Here is a 13,146-nt window from a genome sequence, read left to right as displayed (position 1 = left end):
AGTAGTTTCTCTCCAAAAGCACTTTTCTGAGAAGCACTTTTGAGAAAAATACACTTAGAAGCAGTTTTTTAAAGCTTGACCAAACACTAATTGTTGCTCGTACTTTTCAAACTAATTAGCCCAACACAAACTGTTTCTCACCAAAAATATTTTTGAAAAAAACATTTTTAAAAAAAAACACTTTTCAAAATAAGCTGATTTTTGCTTGGCCAAACCGGCTAAAATTAAGGGTGTGCCATTTTTGGGATAGGATGTCAATATTTACTCTCTTCGTTCTTAATTTTATCTCGTGTTGATCTTTTGAAAGTCTCAAACCCAAAGTCCCAACCTACAAAGAAGAGTTCTAATTTAGGTAAACAAATAGATTTAAGATTGTTAATAATTACTGTATATACAAATGTAAAACGTCTAATTTTGCCGATGAACATTTTCCTTTCTTTTCTTGAAGTTTCATACAAAAACTAGGACACGTTAGACAGAGACTGCACTATTATAAAGACGTGTATCTAAAATTTATATTTGACAATGTTTAAATTTAATATCTTATCATGAACTCACTACACTTTAGAAATTATAACTTCAAAATTATATTCTTTTTAGATTTTTTAGTGATTTTCAGGTATATATTTGTATTCCGTGCCAAAAACAAGATCGTCCAAATAGAATTTGAACCGCCAATTTTGCTTGCAAAGGTACATCCAATAATTATTGGATCATAGGAGCCTCTGACCATGGGGCACGCACATACATAGGAGTAGAAAGTCAAGTTAGCATCTACACAAATTCGATCAAATTAGTAGAACTGCCCAAGGATTGCAAATCAGAAAAACAACTGTGACCTAGCTCTGAATCATTGAATCTAACTTCTTGGTGTAGAAAACTTGAACTATTTCATAGAAATGAGTTCGATCTTTCAAAGAAAATAAAAGCATATATACGAAAATTTCTATTATTCACACATTGGCATGAAAGAGTGCCAGCCAATTTCTATGGAGATAAATCTCTTCTACTAAGATACAGCTCCCTTGTGCACAAAACTAAAAGGAACAGAAGTTCTTTCGACGTTAATCAATCATAATTCGACCCTAATACCTCCTGCTTAAGCTCCTCAATTTTAGCAGCTAGCTCATCCCTATTTTTCTGCAGATACAATATCATATGAATATGAAACAGTTAGAAACAAGTAAAGGTAAAACTTCCGGGGATAATTTTATAAAGATGATTCAAACTGGTAAAATCCAAACTAGAGGGACTGTTATAGATTGATTTGCTGCAGCAACTTGAGAAATTTATGATAGTGCAGTCATACCTTGAAAAGTAGATAGCGGGTACTAAACCAGACAGTGTAGCCAAGACCCACCACTTCGAGTAATTTAGGAAACTGAAAAATCATACAGTAGCAACGCATATAGATGTCAGCAACAGAGCCCAGAACATATTAAAATAACAAAAACGTCAATCTTTAGAGAGGAAAGTACGAACCAAAGGAATAGAATCGATGGCTCCAACAATAGCAGTCGTCAACCAAAGAGCAGTGACAGCAGCACCACCAAAGAGGATAATTGAAGAGGAATCTTCAGGATCAAACTGGAAAGTAGGAACTCATTGCGTTAACACTTGAAAGGAAATCTCAGTATGTAGACAAGGCAAGAAATTTTTTAATCAAACAGAATGAAATAGCAAAAATGACAGCAAAGATGGCTAGTTTCTTTAAATTTTCCATGTTACTACAAGATGAGCATCATATACACATAGCTTTTGGACATATTTACATTTAAGCTACAAAGAAGTTCCATAGACATGTCGCATTTGCATGTTGACAAGTTCAGCTACAGTGAAAAGAAAATCTTTTTTCATTACTAATTCACCAAGTACATTGCATAAAGAAGAAAAAAAGGAGCATTGCACACTTAGTATATGCATATCACAGGAGCCACAACAACAGCACAGAGAAAGGGAGAATTATGAGAAGAGGACAGACGGACAGTACGATACTAAAAGAATCACATGGAAGGTGAGGTTGCTCAGTTAACCGCTCAGAATCGACATGATTGCCGATGCATCTTCAAGCCTCGCGACTTTCAAAAGCTGAATTCATCACAGCAACCAGATTTAATCACTCAATATTACCTCTATATTTTATAATTATTATGAGAGGAGAACAGAAGGACAGTATGAAACTAAAAGAATGGCATGGAAGGTGAGGCTGCTCAGTTAACCGCTCAGAATCGACATGATTGCCGATGCATCTTCAAGCCTTGCGACTTTCAAAAGCTGAATTCATCACAGCAACCAGATTTAATCACCAAATATTACCTCTATATTGAGGAATAATTATTTTTAGAGAAGAACAGAAGGACGGTATGATACTATAAGAATGCCATGGAAAGTGAGGTTGCTCAGTTAACCGCTCAGAATCGACATGATTGCCGATGCATCATCAAGTCTAACGACTTTCAAAAGCTGAATTCATCACAGCAACCATTTCTAATCACTAAACATTACCTCTATTGAATTATTTAGTGAAAAGTAGAAAAAATAAAAAGAAATTTTGCAAGATGATCCTCACAGGAAAATGGTAGTATCATGTTTGTAAGGGAACTGGTGAAGTGAGAAAACACCTCCACTGGAATTTTATTAAACAGCAAAATTATTTGTATCCAATAGAAACCATTTACATTTTGATGAAACATGTCCTGCAATTGAACGTGTATTTCACTAACTTTTGAAAATAAAGACTAGAAGAAGTGATTAAGATACGACTGATCAGTTAACTGCTGCTCAGGATCAACATTACTGTTGATGGTTTCATCAAGTATCAAAACTTTCAACAAGTTCTGAGTATAATCATAGTTGTCTACTTTTTAGTAATAAGGAGATCATTAATCAAAAGAGGGAAAAATCAAAGTGATTAGTCAAAGAGCCAATACACAGCAAATTGTGATTTCAGCAAACTTCTAATGAGACAGCAAACTCCAAGAAAATGGAACATACCTTAATATTTAGCTTATCAAATAACTTGGGCAGTTGCGAATCAAAGTCCAGAGGAGAATCTTCTATTGTTGATTCAGCTTGAACAACTCCATCACCTTTCTCTTCAACTTTGGGAGGTTCATATATCAAAGATGCATAAGCGTCCGTCTCTTTGTCTTTCCCAGAATCTTGAATTGGTGCTTCACTCTGAACAGCCCCATCATCTTTATTTTCAACCTGAGGAGGTACATATAACTCATAAGGGCTTGTAAAACTTGACGATTCCTCTGATGCTGATCTAATAGCTGAACCCGTACGGTAAAGCAATCCTGAAATATAAACACAAGACCATAATATGGCAAACAGTCACTCTTCCATCTCAATTATTCAATCAAACAAGAGGCAAATTTTGAATTTTGTGGTTGGGATTCTAGGACAGCAACATCAAGTGCTTATAATTGAGTTTGGATCTTAAATTTTGCTCTTATTTTGTGGATTTCTTAACACATATACAAGGTTTGGGTCATCAGTCAAAGCTAATGGGTTCAGATCCGAGCCCATACGCTACACTCCATATTGCTCCCTGATTGAAAAACAATGCCAAATAACTACATTTTACTTTGATAAAGTCGCTATTGGAGCTTGCAGACAAATTACAAAAACATAGCAGCCTCTAAGTAAGAAAAAATCTGATTGAAGCAAGCTCTTACCGACAAAGGATATAGTATTATTTTTCGCACAGTTAGTGGAAGTTTTGAATCCTGTCATTAAGACAGAAAACAAAAACCCAACTTGAAAACATTCATGAGCCCAATAACCTAGCGACCATACAAAAAAAGTAAAACAGACTTGTGCAAATATTAACTATGTAATCTTAAATTAGAACTTACAATAACAACTACTACACCTCAGTCCCAAACAAGTTAGGTCGGCTATATGTATCATCATTGACCATATTACTCCATCTAACTCCTAGCATATCAATATTATGCAAATACAAATAAAATGTATCAGAAGTTCTTTATATTTTCCAAACGTATAGATCTCTAAAAGGCTAAACCACTACTAGAAAGCTACATTCAAAGTGAAAACATCTAAAATATATTCTCAACTAACTATAAATTAGAACTTAATAAAACTATTGTTTAGAAATGAAAAATTCAACCTTACACCCAATATATAAACTATGTATCGGAAATTGGACGGTTCTCAACTTCTCATTAGCATTTGAACAGCAAGCAACAAAAAAATATTGAGCTTTAAAAAAATTTAAGAAGTTATACCTTGGTTGAAGCGAGACTTTAGGGGCTTTTTGAGAAGAAGAGAGGCTTTCCACTGAAAATGAGCGTGGTTAGGATTGATAAGCCGGTGATTTGGAAGGTTCGAGAAGGTTTGAGGTGTACACAGCTCCATTTTTTCAGCTACTGCTTAAACCCTAAATACTGGAGTGAGATGGAGAGGGAAAAATTCAGCTTTATATAGAAGAAGAATGTGGGAGAGAGAGTGCTAGGGTTTTAGGTGTGGTGGTGGTAGTGGTACTGGGCTCACTGTGTGTGTGTGTGTAATCCTCGTAATGTCAGCCAGGTAAAATGAGTGAAGCAGAGACTGGAAGTACAGTAATAAAATATCTTCTTTGCTATTTATGGATTGGGCCTTGAACATGGGCTTTCTTGAAGCTACAACCTTAGGACCACCGTTCTCACTTTTGGGCTTTTTTTCTTTCTTTGGGAGAATTAGGAAACTTTGGACTTTATGGATGCAAGAAAAAGTTTGGATAATCTACGTGGTCTACCCATTAAAAACACCAGTTAACTTCATATACCTTTAAAATATTTATTTTATATTTTATACCTATTTTATAAAACTTTATTTACTTCTTAAATTTTTAATATCATTATATGTCATTAAACATATCCCATATTTTAAGAGATTAGATTATCTCCTCCAGATTCTTTTAGGATATCTTCAATCAACACTTAATTGGGATAATATTATATTTTTCTCAAAATTGTAGTAAGCATCGTGCAAACATCTATTCCTTCTTACTAGTTCGATCACACAATCACTTCTTTTCAAGTTTTTCTTCTCAAGCAAATAACAATCAAAAAGTTAAGGAAAGGATGAAAAGAAAATTGGCTTTCCATAGCACTGAAAAAATACTTGAAAAGGGCGATAAAGTTTCTTCTCTCATTGAAATTCAATCGGGAGAAATGAAATTATTGGATGAAACTCCACATGCAATCTATGAATCGGCTTCCAAAAGGGATGATAATGTTAGATTTGCGAAAGTACGATCTCAAAATTCTAAAGTTCGAGCATCCAAAAAGGATGATGGCGAAAGAATACGACAGGATAGAAACTAGGGTTCCGGGTCTAAAAAGACGAAATGTTGGTGACAACAATGGCGGAAAGAAACTTTCAGTATTATTAGAAATCAAGCATACCACAATATTTTAAATTGGAGTACAATATTCAAATCAAACATCCCACAATATTCTAATAAAGAATATGATATTCAAATCAAGCATACCACAATATTTTAAATTGGTATGCAATATTCAAATTAAACATATCGCAATATTCTAATTTGGAATATAATATTCAAACAAAAAAAAATATTAGAATAAAATATTCAAACCAACACACTTTAATAGAATATCGCATTAATAGTTTATTCTATTTTATGATTAAATGTTGGTATATTATTAGAAATTATTTGGAATACCACTGCTCTTTAATAGTATGCTAGTATTAGAACCCGCGCAATGCGCGAATAACACTAAAAAAATATTAATCGTATTATTTTAATAAAATTTCAACTGTTATTTTATATCTTTAATGCAGTGTAACCAAAAATAAAATAATAAAATTAAAGAAAACTAATTATATAGCTTTAATTAACTTTTTTGTTTATTATTTTGATTTATTACATTATCGGCTATTTCGTATTATTACATAGATATAAAAGCTTTTACTAATGGGTTAGTATCCTTGTCCATTACTTCATTTTATATATCGATATATATTTTTATTTATCCTACTTTTTAAATTTTTTTGATTCTTATATTGTTAACAGTTTTTTCGAATATTTAATATATAAATAATAATTTTGTATTTCCTACTTTATTTTATTTTTAAAATTTCTGTGCCCTGTTTTGTATATTTTTTATACTATGATGTTTTGATTAGTTTTCCTCATTTATTTTTTTATCTAATGTTTTAATATTTTTTATTTTGTATTACGTCTATTAACGATATTTTTTCTATTTTATTTTAATTATTGAAAAATTTCTACATGAGAAATTTCTTTCTATTTTTAACATTTCACTATGTTGCTCAGAGGACTTTTATTATTACATATTTTTATTATCTACTTTACTTAATGAGATTCGAGATATGTAACATTATTTATTGTATTCACAAATCAAAAATAACTCCTCGTCTCAAACTAAAATAAGTATTATTCTTTCAACCTTATAAACTGTGTTAGTTCGTTGTTGCATTATGCAATACTTAGTCTAAATCTTAAATTTAATTTGTTTTCACACTCTTATTTTATAGCTAGGAATTCATTGATTCAGTAAAATTCAATCGGTTGAGAAGGCAAAAAAATGGTAAAAAGAAGAATAAAATTAAGTTTAGCTATGACAGAACAACACAACATAATTTTTGTTTAAAAGTAATTTAATCTTTGTTTTTCTAAATGTTCAATAATTTTGTAACTGTTAAATTACTACTATTTAAATAAATAAAAGTAGTAAAAAAATCTGAATAATTGTATTCCTGGCATACCATACAAATAACATCTTCTATTATTTGCAAAAGCAAAAAACAAAAGTGCATAAAAAGGTTTGAAAATAAGCAAATGAGAATTAAGTCATAGTAAAGACAAAGTAAAATTCAATTCGACATTATTTCTAGACATATATACCATTTCAAATCATGTTCTTTCAATGCGTACACTAATGAGAAAATAACTCAGGAGATAATCGATACCATCTTATATTACAAAGAAGTTATTCTCGGTCCTTGGTACTCTATTTTAAAGAACAATGCATCAAATGGATCCAATCAATTGAGATAATTACCATACAAAGATCACGGGTTCTCTAAAATTTAACAGTTGTAGCTATTACTATTTATTTGTAGATATTCTAAAGAGTATTTTCTATGTTCTTTAACCAAACAGGAAGTCTGTTGAAATCAAAATAGTCAAAATAAATGATAGATGATATTATAAAATATTTGACTGAAAATTTAAATACAATAATTATCTGTAATTACATATAGCGCATTATCCAATTATGAACAACGCAGAATGCCTTCATTTTATATCAACTTGATGAACCTTATAATATTCAAATTCACCAGAAAATCATACTAATTACTTTTAAGAAATGATGATATACTTCTGGAAAATGAATGAATTAAACATTAAGAACAATATCATATCATAGTTATAGAATTTTTTCAAAGCTTCATAAATAAGAAAGAAAAAGAAAATTCACCGTACTATCATTGCTTCAATGGGAAAAATAATACATTAGAGATTGAACCACTTTTAGATGGATCGGACTTGCTTTCTCTTTCCCAGAAAGTAGATTATATATACATGAGTTTAAGCTCATACTTCCTAAAATCTCTCCTAAGAATATTCTAATAATATCATATTCCTATAATATATCATATAGTATCACATCTCTAACAAATATGGATACACAATATAGAAATACTATATTTACACATTTACAGATCTTGATTCATAAAAGAAAATCCAACAACAATGAAGCACGAAGAAAAATCAATAAGATCTACAATTTTTTTTTAATAGTATCATAATGCTTCTTTCAATCAAACTTGATTTTTGAATCTCAAGATTTAAGATATCAATTCAAAAACTTTTATTCTTCAATTTAAATTTTCTTTATCTCGATTTAAATATGTTTTAATCTAAATTCAATATTTTTATTATAATATTTATTAACTTTTACTTTAACTTTTTCTTATCACACCACTTGACGTGGTTGATTACCTTGTTATTCTTAATTAATTATCTGAGTGATTTATTTAACTCTATTTTTCGTTAAGGATAATAGTCTAAAAGATATGCAAGAGATATGGCAGTTTAGGAGTCTTTTTTCCTTAAAAATTATTTTTCAAAATATTTGCAAGATTCATTTCAATAAATTTAAACCTCATCATATAAAGCCTGCATTAATAAACATTTGAAATTCAATAATTTAATTACATCACATGTTTCTAAAAAAATATTTTTAGCTCTAAAGTAAAATTTATAATAAATATTTGTTCAATAGTAAGGGATCGTTGGATATGAACTATCGATTTTGTAAGATACAAAATGTTTATTTAAATATATTTTTCTTAAAAAATAATACTTATCATAACTGAATTATACACAAAATTTAATTAAAGATACCTATAATAATGTATATTATTCATAAATAAGGTTAGATACAAAACTTGTACTAAATAAAGAATTATTATTTCAACTTAAAATTAGTGTATAAGATTTTCAACGAAATTTTAATTGATTCTTGCTAGAAAAAGGATACCTGCCATAACTGAATTATACGCAAATTTAATTAAAGATACCTATAGAAAATCTCGTACTACTACTTCCATTAAATATATTTTCATTTATAATTTAAATTTTTAATGTTGTCTTACAATTGCCAAGTGACTTTATTTTAGCTTGCCACTTGGAATAACCACATGTTTCACTACTCTCCTTTTAATATAATATAGATTATAGTAATGTTGATGTAATATTATATTTAATTGGATACTTCAATAGAATATTCTAGTATTATATTTTGAATATTACGATACACATTAGAATACTTTGAGTTGTAAATCAAAAACTAAGTTGAATATGTGAGTGAAATAATAATATAATATAAATTGAATATCGTTGTGTAGCTATTGAATATTATCATAGATGTAGTGAATAAAGTTTTAAATTAAATAATATACAAAGTAAATGTTATCAATATAAAAAACGAATATGCCTCTTTATTTTAAGAATATTATTGTAAATGTATATTGAATATATAAAGTAAATAATATCTATGGTTTAAATTGAATACTGCTATTTATTATGGAATGCATATTTAATTTCCTTACTTTGAAGAGTTTATATTGTAAAAAGGTAACGTATTTTCTAGGAATATGATAAACTTCAGTAATTGGCTTTGATAGGAGAGAGGTAAATAGCAATATTCAATTTATTGCCTCTAGTTATGGCTACATTTAAGGGATATTATCCTATATAATCGTGACTGTTGGATAAAGAAGGTATATGAAGTAATTATTTTAAGGATTTTTAACTTTAGGATATATGGTATAAAGAGGCCATGTAGATAGGTATATGGTGTAACTTCTCCAAAAAGTTTTTAAGGATTTTACACAAATAGCCGGTCTGGATTCATTGTTTACCTTTTTGAGCGGTATATAGATTATAAACGGTTATATAAATATGGTATATAAATTTTATATATATATTGTATACCATTTGGCTATTTTTATTTTAAGCTATTGGATATGCGGATATTTAGGTTAATTCTTCAAGTTTTTTTATGAGTGAGCTCGTCTCTCACTTATGGCTTGTTTGGTGTGAGGGCTAAGGGATAATTAGTTTCGGAATTAAATTTGAGATGAGCTTATCCCGCGTTTGATTGGGATAAAATAGTGATATAATTAATATGGGGATTAATTATCCGGGGATTATAGTATTATTTTTATCTCTATGGGAGAGTGAGATAACAATCCCTGGATAACTAATTCAGATATAATTAATTCTGAATAACTAATTCCGATATAATTAATTTTAAGATAAATTATTTTCTAACCAAACTACCTCTTAGTTCATTAGTTCATTCTACGTATTATCAGGACTAATTGAGTAATTAAAGCAACCCCGGAGAGTTTCCAAACCCACACGAGGGTAGAGGAAATATTTGAACCATGATAGCAGATAATATAGCACCAATGAAAGTGAATTAACATAGAATAACAAGAAGCGGTAGAAATTGAACGGGGCGCTCTATTTGATCGCCCCCATTTAACTTGTATCTACTGTAGATAATTGTGTCGAGAAAAATAAAATTAAGATCGAAAATATTGCGACAATCGTAGTATTTGATTTCAAATAATATGAGTATACAATCTCTATGAATCCTCTGATTCTTCTTTCAATATTAAATAAACTCAAGGGCCTTTGAGCTTGATTTTGAATCTATGTTTGTTGCCACGAACGATGATCTTGTTCTTGAGCTTGAGCTTGATTGCTTGAACTTGACCTTGATTTGTTCTTCGTTCTTGAGCTTGAATTTGATTGCTTGAAGCTTGAAACTTGTAGAGAATCGACGTTTGATCCACGAGCTCTCTCTTGCTTCTTGTTATAACTTCTAGTGTCTTTTCTCAGTTATGAAGATCCCTATTTATAGTTGTGGGAGGGAAGAGTTATGATAAGAACAAACTCTTTCCGACCAATCAAATTGAAGTGTGACATGACCGCATTTGATTGGCCAGAACATGTCACTTGTGCACGTGACGCGATTTCATTGGCCTTTTAATGTGACTTGGCATGCCTTGTCATTTTGACACGTGACACAATCCTATTGGCTCTTTCGCTTGACTTGGGACGCCGCGTCATTTGACACGTGATACCAAACTAGGCCTCTAGGAAAATTACATCTTAGGCTTAACGATGTGGGCACATCACTTGTAGCCCAACTAAATGGACTAGCCCAATGGATTAAGACTTATTTATTTAATCCATATGTTGGACTTATAATTAATCCAATTATATTAGCCCAATAAATTTAATTGAATTAATATATCTTGAATTTTAAAATATAGTCACAGTTATTTTACGGATTTAATTTTAATAAAATTTATATGCCTACACCTACTTTTTAATTTTTTTTTGACTTGTACTCACTGTTTAAACAACTTGATTTTTTTCTTCTTCTTCTTCTTCTTCTTCTTCTTCTTCTTCTTCTTCTTCTTCTTCTTCTTCTTCTTCTTCTTCTTCGGGTAACAATGATTTTATATGGTGTTTGTAAACATATTTTAAGGTAGTTTATGATTTTTTACAGTGTTGAGTTGTTGTGACACTTTATTTTTTTACTATTGGTTAGGATTTCTTCTTCTTTTTTTCCTTAATTGCAAAATGAATTCGTTAGATTTATTATTTTTTTGGCAAATTGATGATTGGGGGTTTGTTCTTGATGATATTTGGAGGTTATATTTTAAATTTGAGCTCATTTGGAGTAGATTTAGGTATTAAATCGTATATTGGATTGTTAAAATTCGAAGAACAAATTTCTATTTCTGGACAATTTGTACTCCATGCCTATTTGGCCATGAAAATGTTGGTTGCACTTCAGACCTTTTGGCTTTAAGTGCATCTGAAATGTAATTTTTCACTTCAGACATATTGGCCTTAAGTATAGGAAAATATTTGTTGCACTTCAGACCTTTTGGTATTAAGTGCATCTGAAGTACAATTTTTAACTTCACATTTATTGGTCTTAAGTGCATGAAACCATTTGTTGCACTTCAGACCTATTTGGCTTTAAGTGCATATGAAATGTAATTTTTCACTTCAAACTAATTTATTTTAACTTCAGACCCGATAAATCTGAAGTTAGATCGTAAAGTGAGTTGGCTTGCAACTTTTTTGCAAAGTAGGTATAGGTTCAATTTGTGATCCCAAAATCGAATATTGATGCAAAAGCCGCCAAGAAGTGAACGTCAAAATAGTGAGTAATTTGGAGTTTCCAGCCCAGAAGGATTATGCGGACCGCATAACAAGAATTATACGAATCGCACACATTTTTAGCTGAAAGAGATATGTGCTAATCAACAATCATCAACTTAGATAACCAACTTCAACTTTAATTTAATTGCATTGCCACGTTATTGTTGGACTTTAAGCATTGGGCTTTAAAGACTTTAAGCATTTGGCTTTAAAGTTTAAGAGTGTGAATTGGGAATTGGTGGGAAATAAAATGGAGGGAAATAAAAATTTGAATCAAGTGAGCTTTTGTCATGAACTTTGTACCACATTGGTGAAAGACAACTACACTTGTGTGTATAAATATGGGATCACTTCTTAGAGCTCTTAAAAGGAGTTGAAGAGAATGAATCATCGCGTCGTCGTCGTCGTTCGCTCGGCTTCGGCTTCGGATTTGTCAATCGATCGATAAGATTATTTTTTGGACAAAATTTATTTAATTAATTATTTAATAATTAATTAAATGCCAGATCACTGCTGAATATTAAGAAGTATAGTCTGGCCACGGTCCTGGCGTAACCGCGGTAGGACCGCGCCAGAACCCTTCTGCAGATTCAGAGGGCCACTCTGGCCGCGGTCCTGGCATAACCGCGGTAGGACCGCGGCAGGCGACGTAAACTTCTGAAAAGGCACTTTTTCCAGAACAAAAATCACACCTATTCCAATAATTGCCTATAAATTCTGAGGCATGACTTTGGTTTTAAAACACCAAAAATATTACAGAACTTTCTTCTTTCTGAAAATAGTGCATTCTAATTCCCAGTCTCTCTCTCTCAAATTTGTAAGTGTGATTTTGCTCCGTTCTTTGAGTTCGTTGGTATCCTGCAGTTTGTATTGCCACTGTTGCAGGAAGGTTTATTCCGTTTCATCCTGGGAGGATTTAATCCATTACCTTGGCAACGTGTGAAGGGGTTAACATTCCTTAAGGACGCACAAGCAAATTGTGGACTCGGAATATTTCCTATAGTTTACTGTTTTTTTTTTCCAGTTTTTTCTTCTAACATGTTTTCTATATTTTCCTCCTAATTTTGTGTTTCCACACATAACTAATAACAAGCTTAAGGAATTTTGAATAATCTAACGGTTCTGTATTGAAATATATATATTAAACTGTTATCTATATTTTGTATACTGGTTTGGAGACTAAAGCCTTCGTGCTTTCTACTCCAATAATTGTTCTGTCCGGTTTAAAGTATAACAAAACTTTTTCGGAATAAGAAACGTACGGGTTTGAAGTATATAAAAACTTCACCATTGTTACATGTTGTGTGTTTGATTTGGTATTCAGTTTGAAGATATCAAAACTTCACTGATTTAACAAAGTTCTGTTTTGTTTCCAACTCTACAGAAAC

At 30.9% G+C, this 13,146-nt stretch overlaps 1 protein-coding gene and 4 non-coding genes across 5 annotated transcripts; all 5 read right to left on the bottom strand.

Annotated features, from left to right (window-relative positions):
- Window positions 1-873: 873 nt before the first annotated feature.
- On the bottom strand, window positions 874-4,568 carry LOC104213524 (protein CURVATURE THYLAKOID 1D, chloroplastic). Its single transcript, XM_009763039.2, has 5 exons — window positions 4,257-4,568; window positions 2,995-3,302; window positions 1,483-1,587; window positions 1,310-1,381; window positions 874-1,140 (listed from the first exon to the last, which is right to left on the bottom strand). The coding sequence occupies exons 1-5, from the start codon at window positions 4,384-4,386 to the stop codon at window positions 1,069-1,071; spliced, it is 687 nt and encodes a 228-aa protein (XP_009761341.1). The 5' UTR covers window positions 4,387-4,568; the 3' UTR covers window positions 874-1,068.
- LOC138869887 (small nucleolar RNA snoR128) lies at window positions 2,021-2,106 on the bottom strand. The gene has a single exon (XR_011400137.1). It is a non-coding gene; the product is annotated as a small nucleolar RNA snoR128 (small nucleolar RNA).
- Window positions 2,207-2,292, bottom strand: LOC138869888 (small nucleolar RNA snoR128). Its single transcript, XR_011400138.1, has one exon. It is a non-coding gene; the product is annotated as a small nucleolar RNA snoR128 (small nucleolar RNA).
- LOC138869886 (small nucleolar RNA snoR128) lies at window positions 2,396-2,481 on the bottom strand. Its single transcript, XR_011400136.1, has one exon. It is a non-coding gene; the product is annotated as a small nucleolar RNA snoR128 (small nucleolar RNA).
- On the bottom strand, window positions 2,772-2,856 carry LOC138869889 (small nucleolar RNA snoR128). The gene has a single exon (XR_011400139.1). It is a non-coding gene; the product is annotated as a small nucleolar RNA snoR128 (small nucleolar RNA).
- Window positions 4,569-13,146: the final 8,578 nt, after the last annotated feature.

Source organism: Nicotiana sylvestris, chromosome 5 (genome assembly GCF_000393655.2).
Source record: "Nicotiana sylvestris chromosome 5, ASM39365v2, whole genome shotgun sequence".
NCBI lineage: Eukaryota > Viridiplantae > Streptophyta > Magnoliopsida > Solanales > Solanaceae > Nicotiana > Nicotiana sylvestris.
This window is presented reverse-complemented; position numbering and strand designations above follow the sequence as displayed.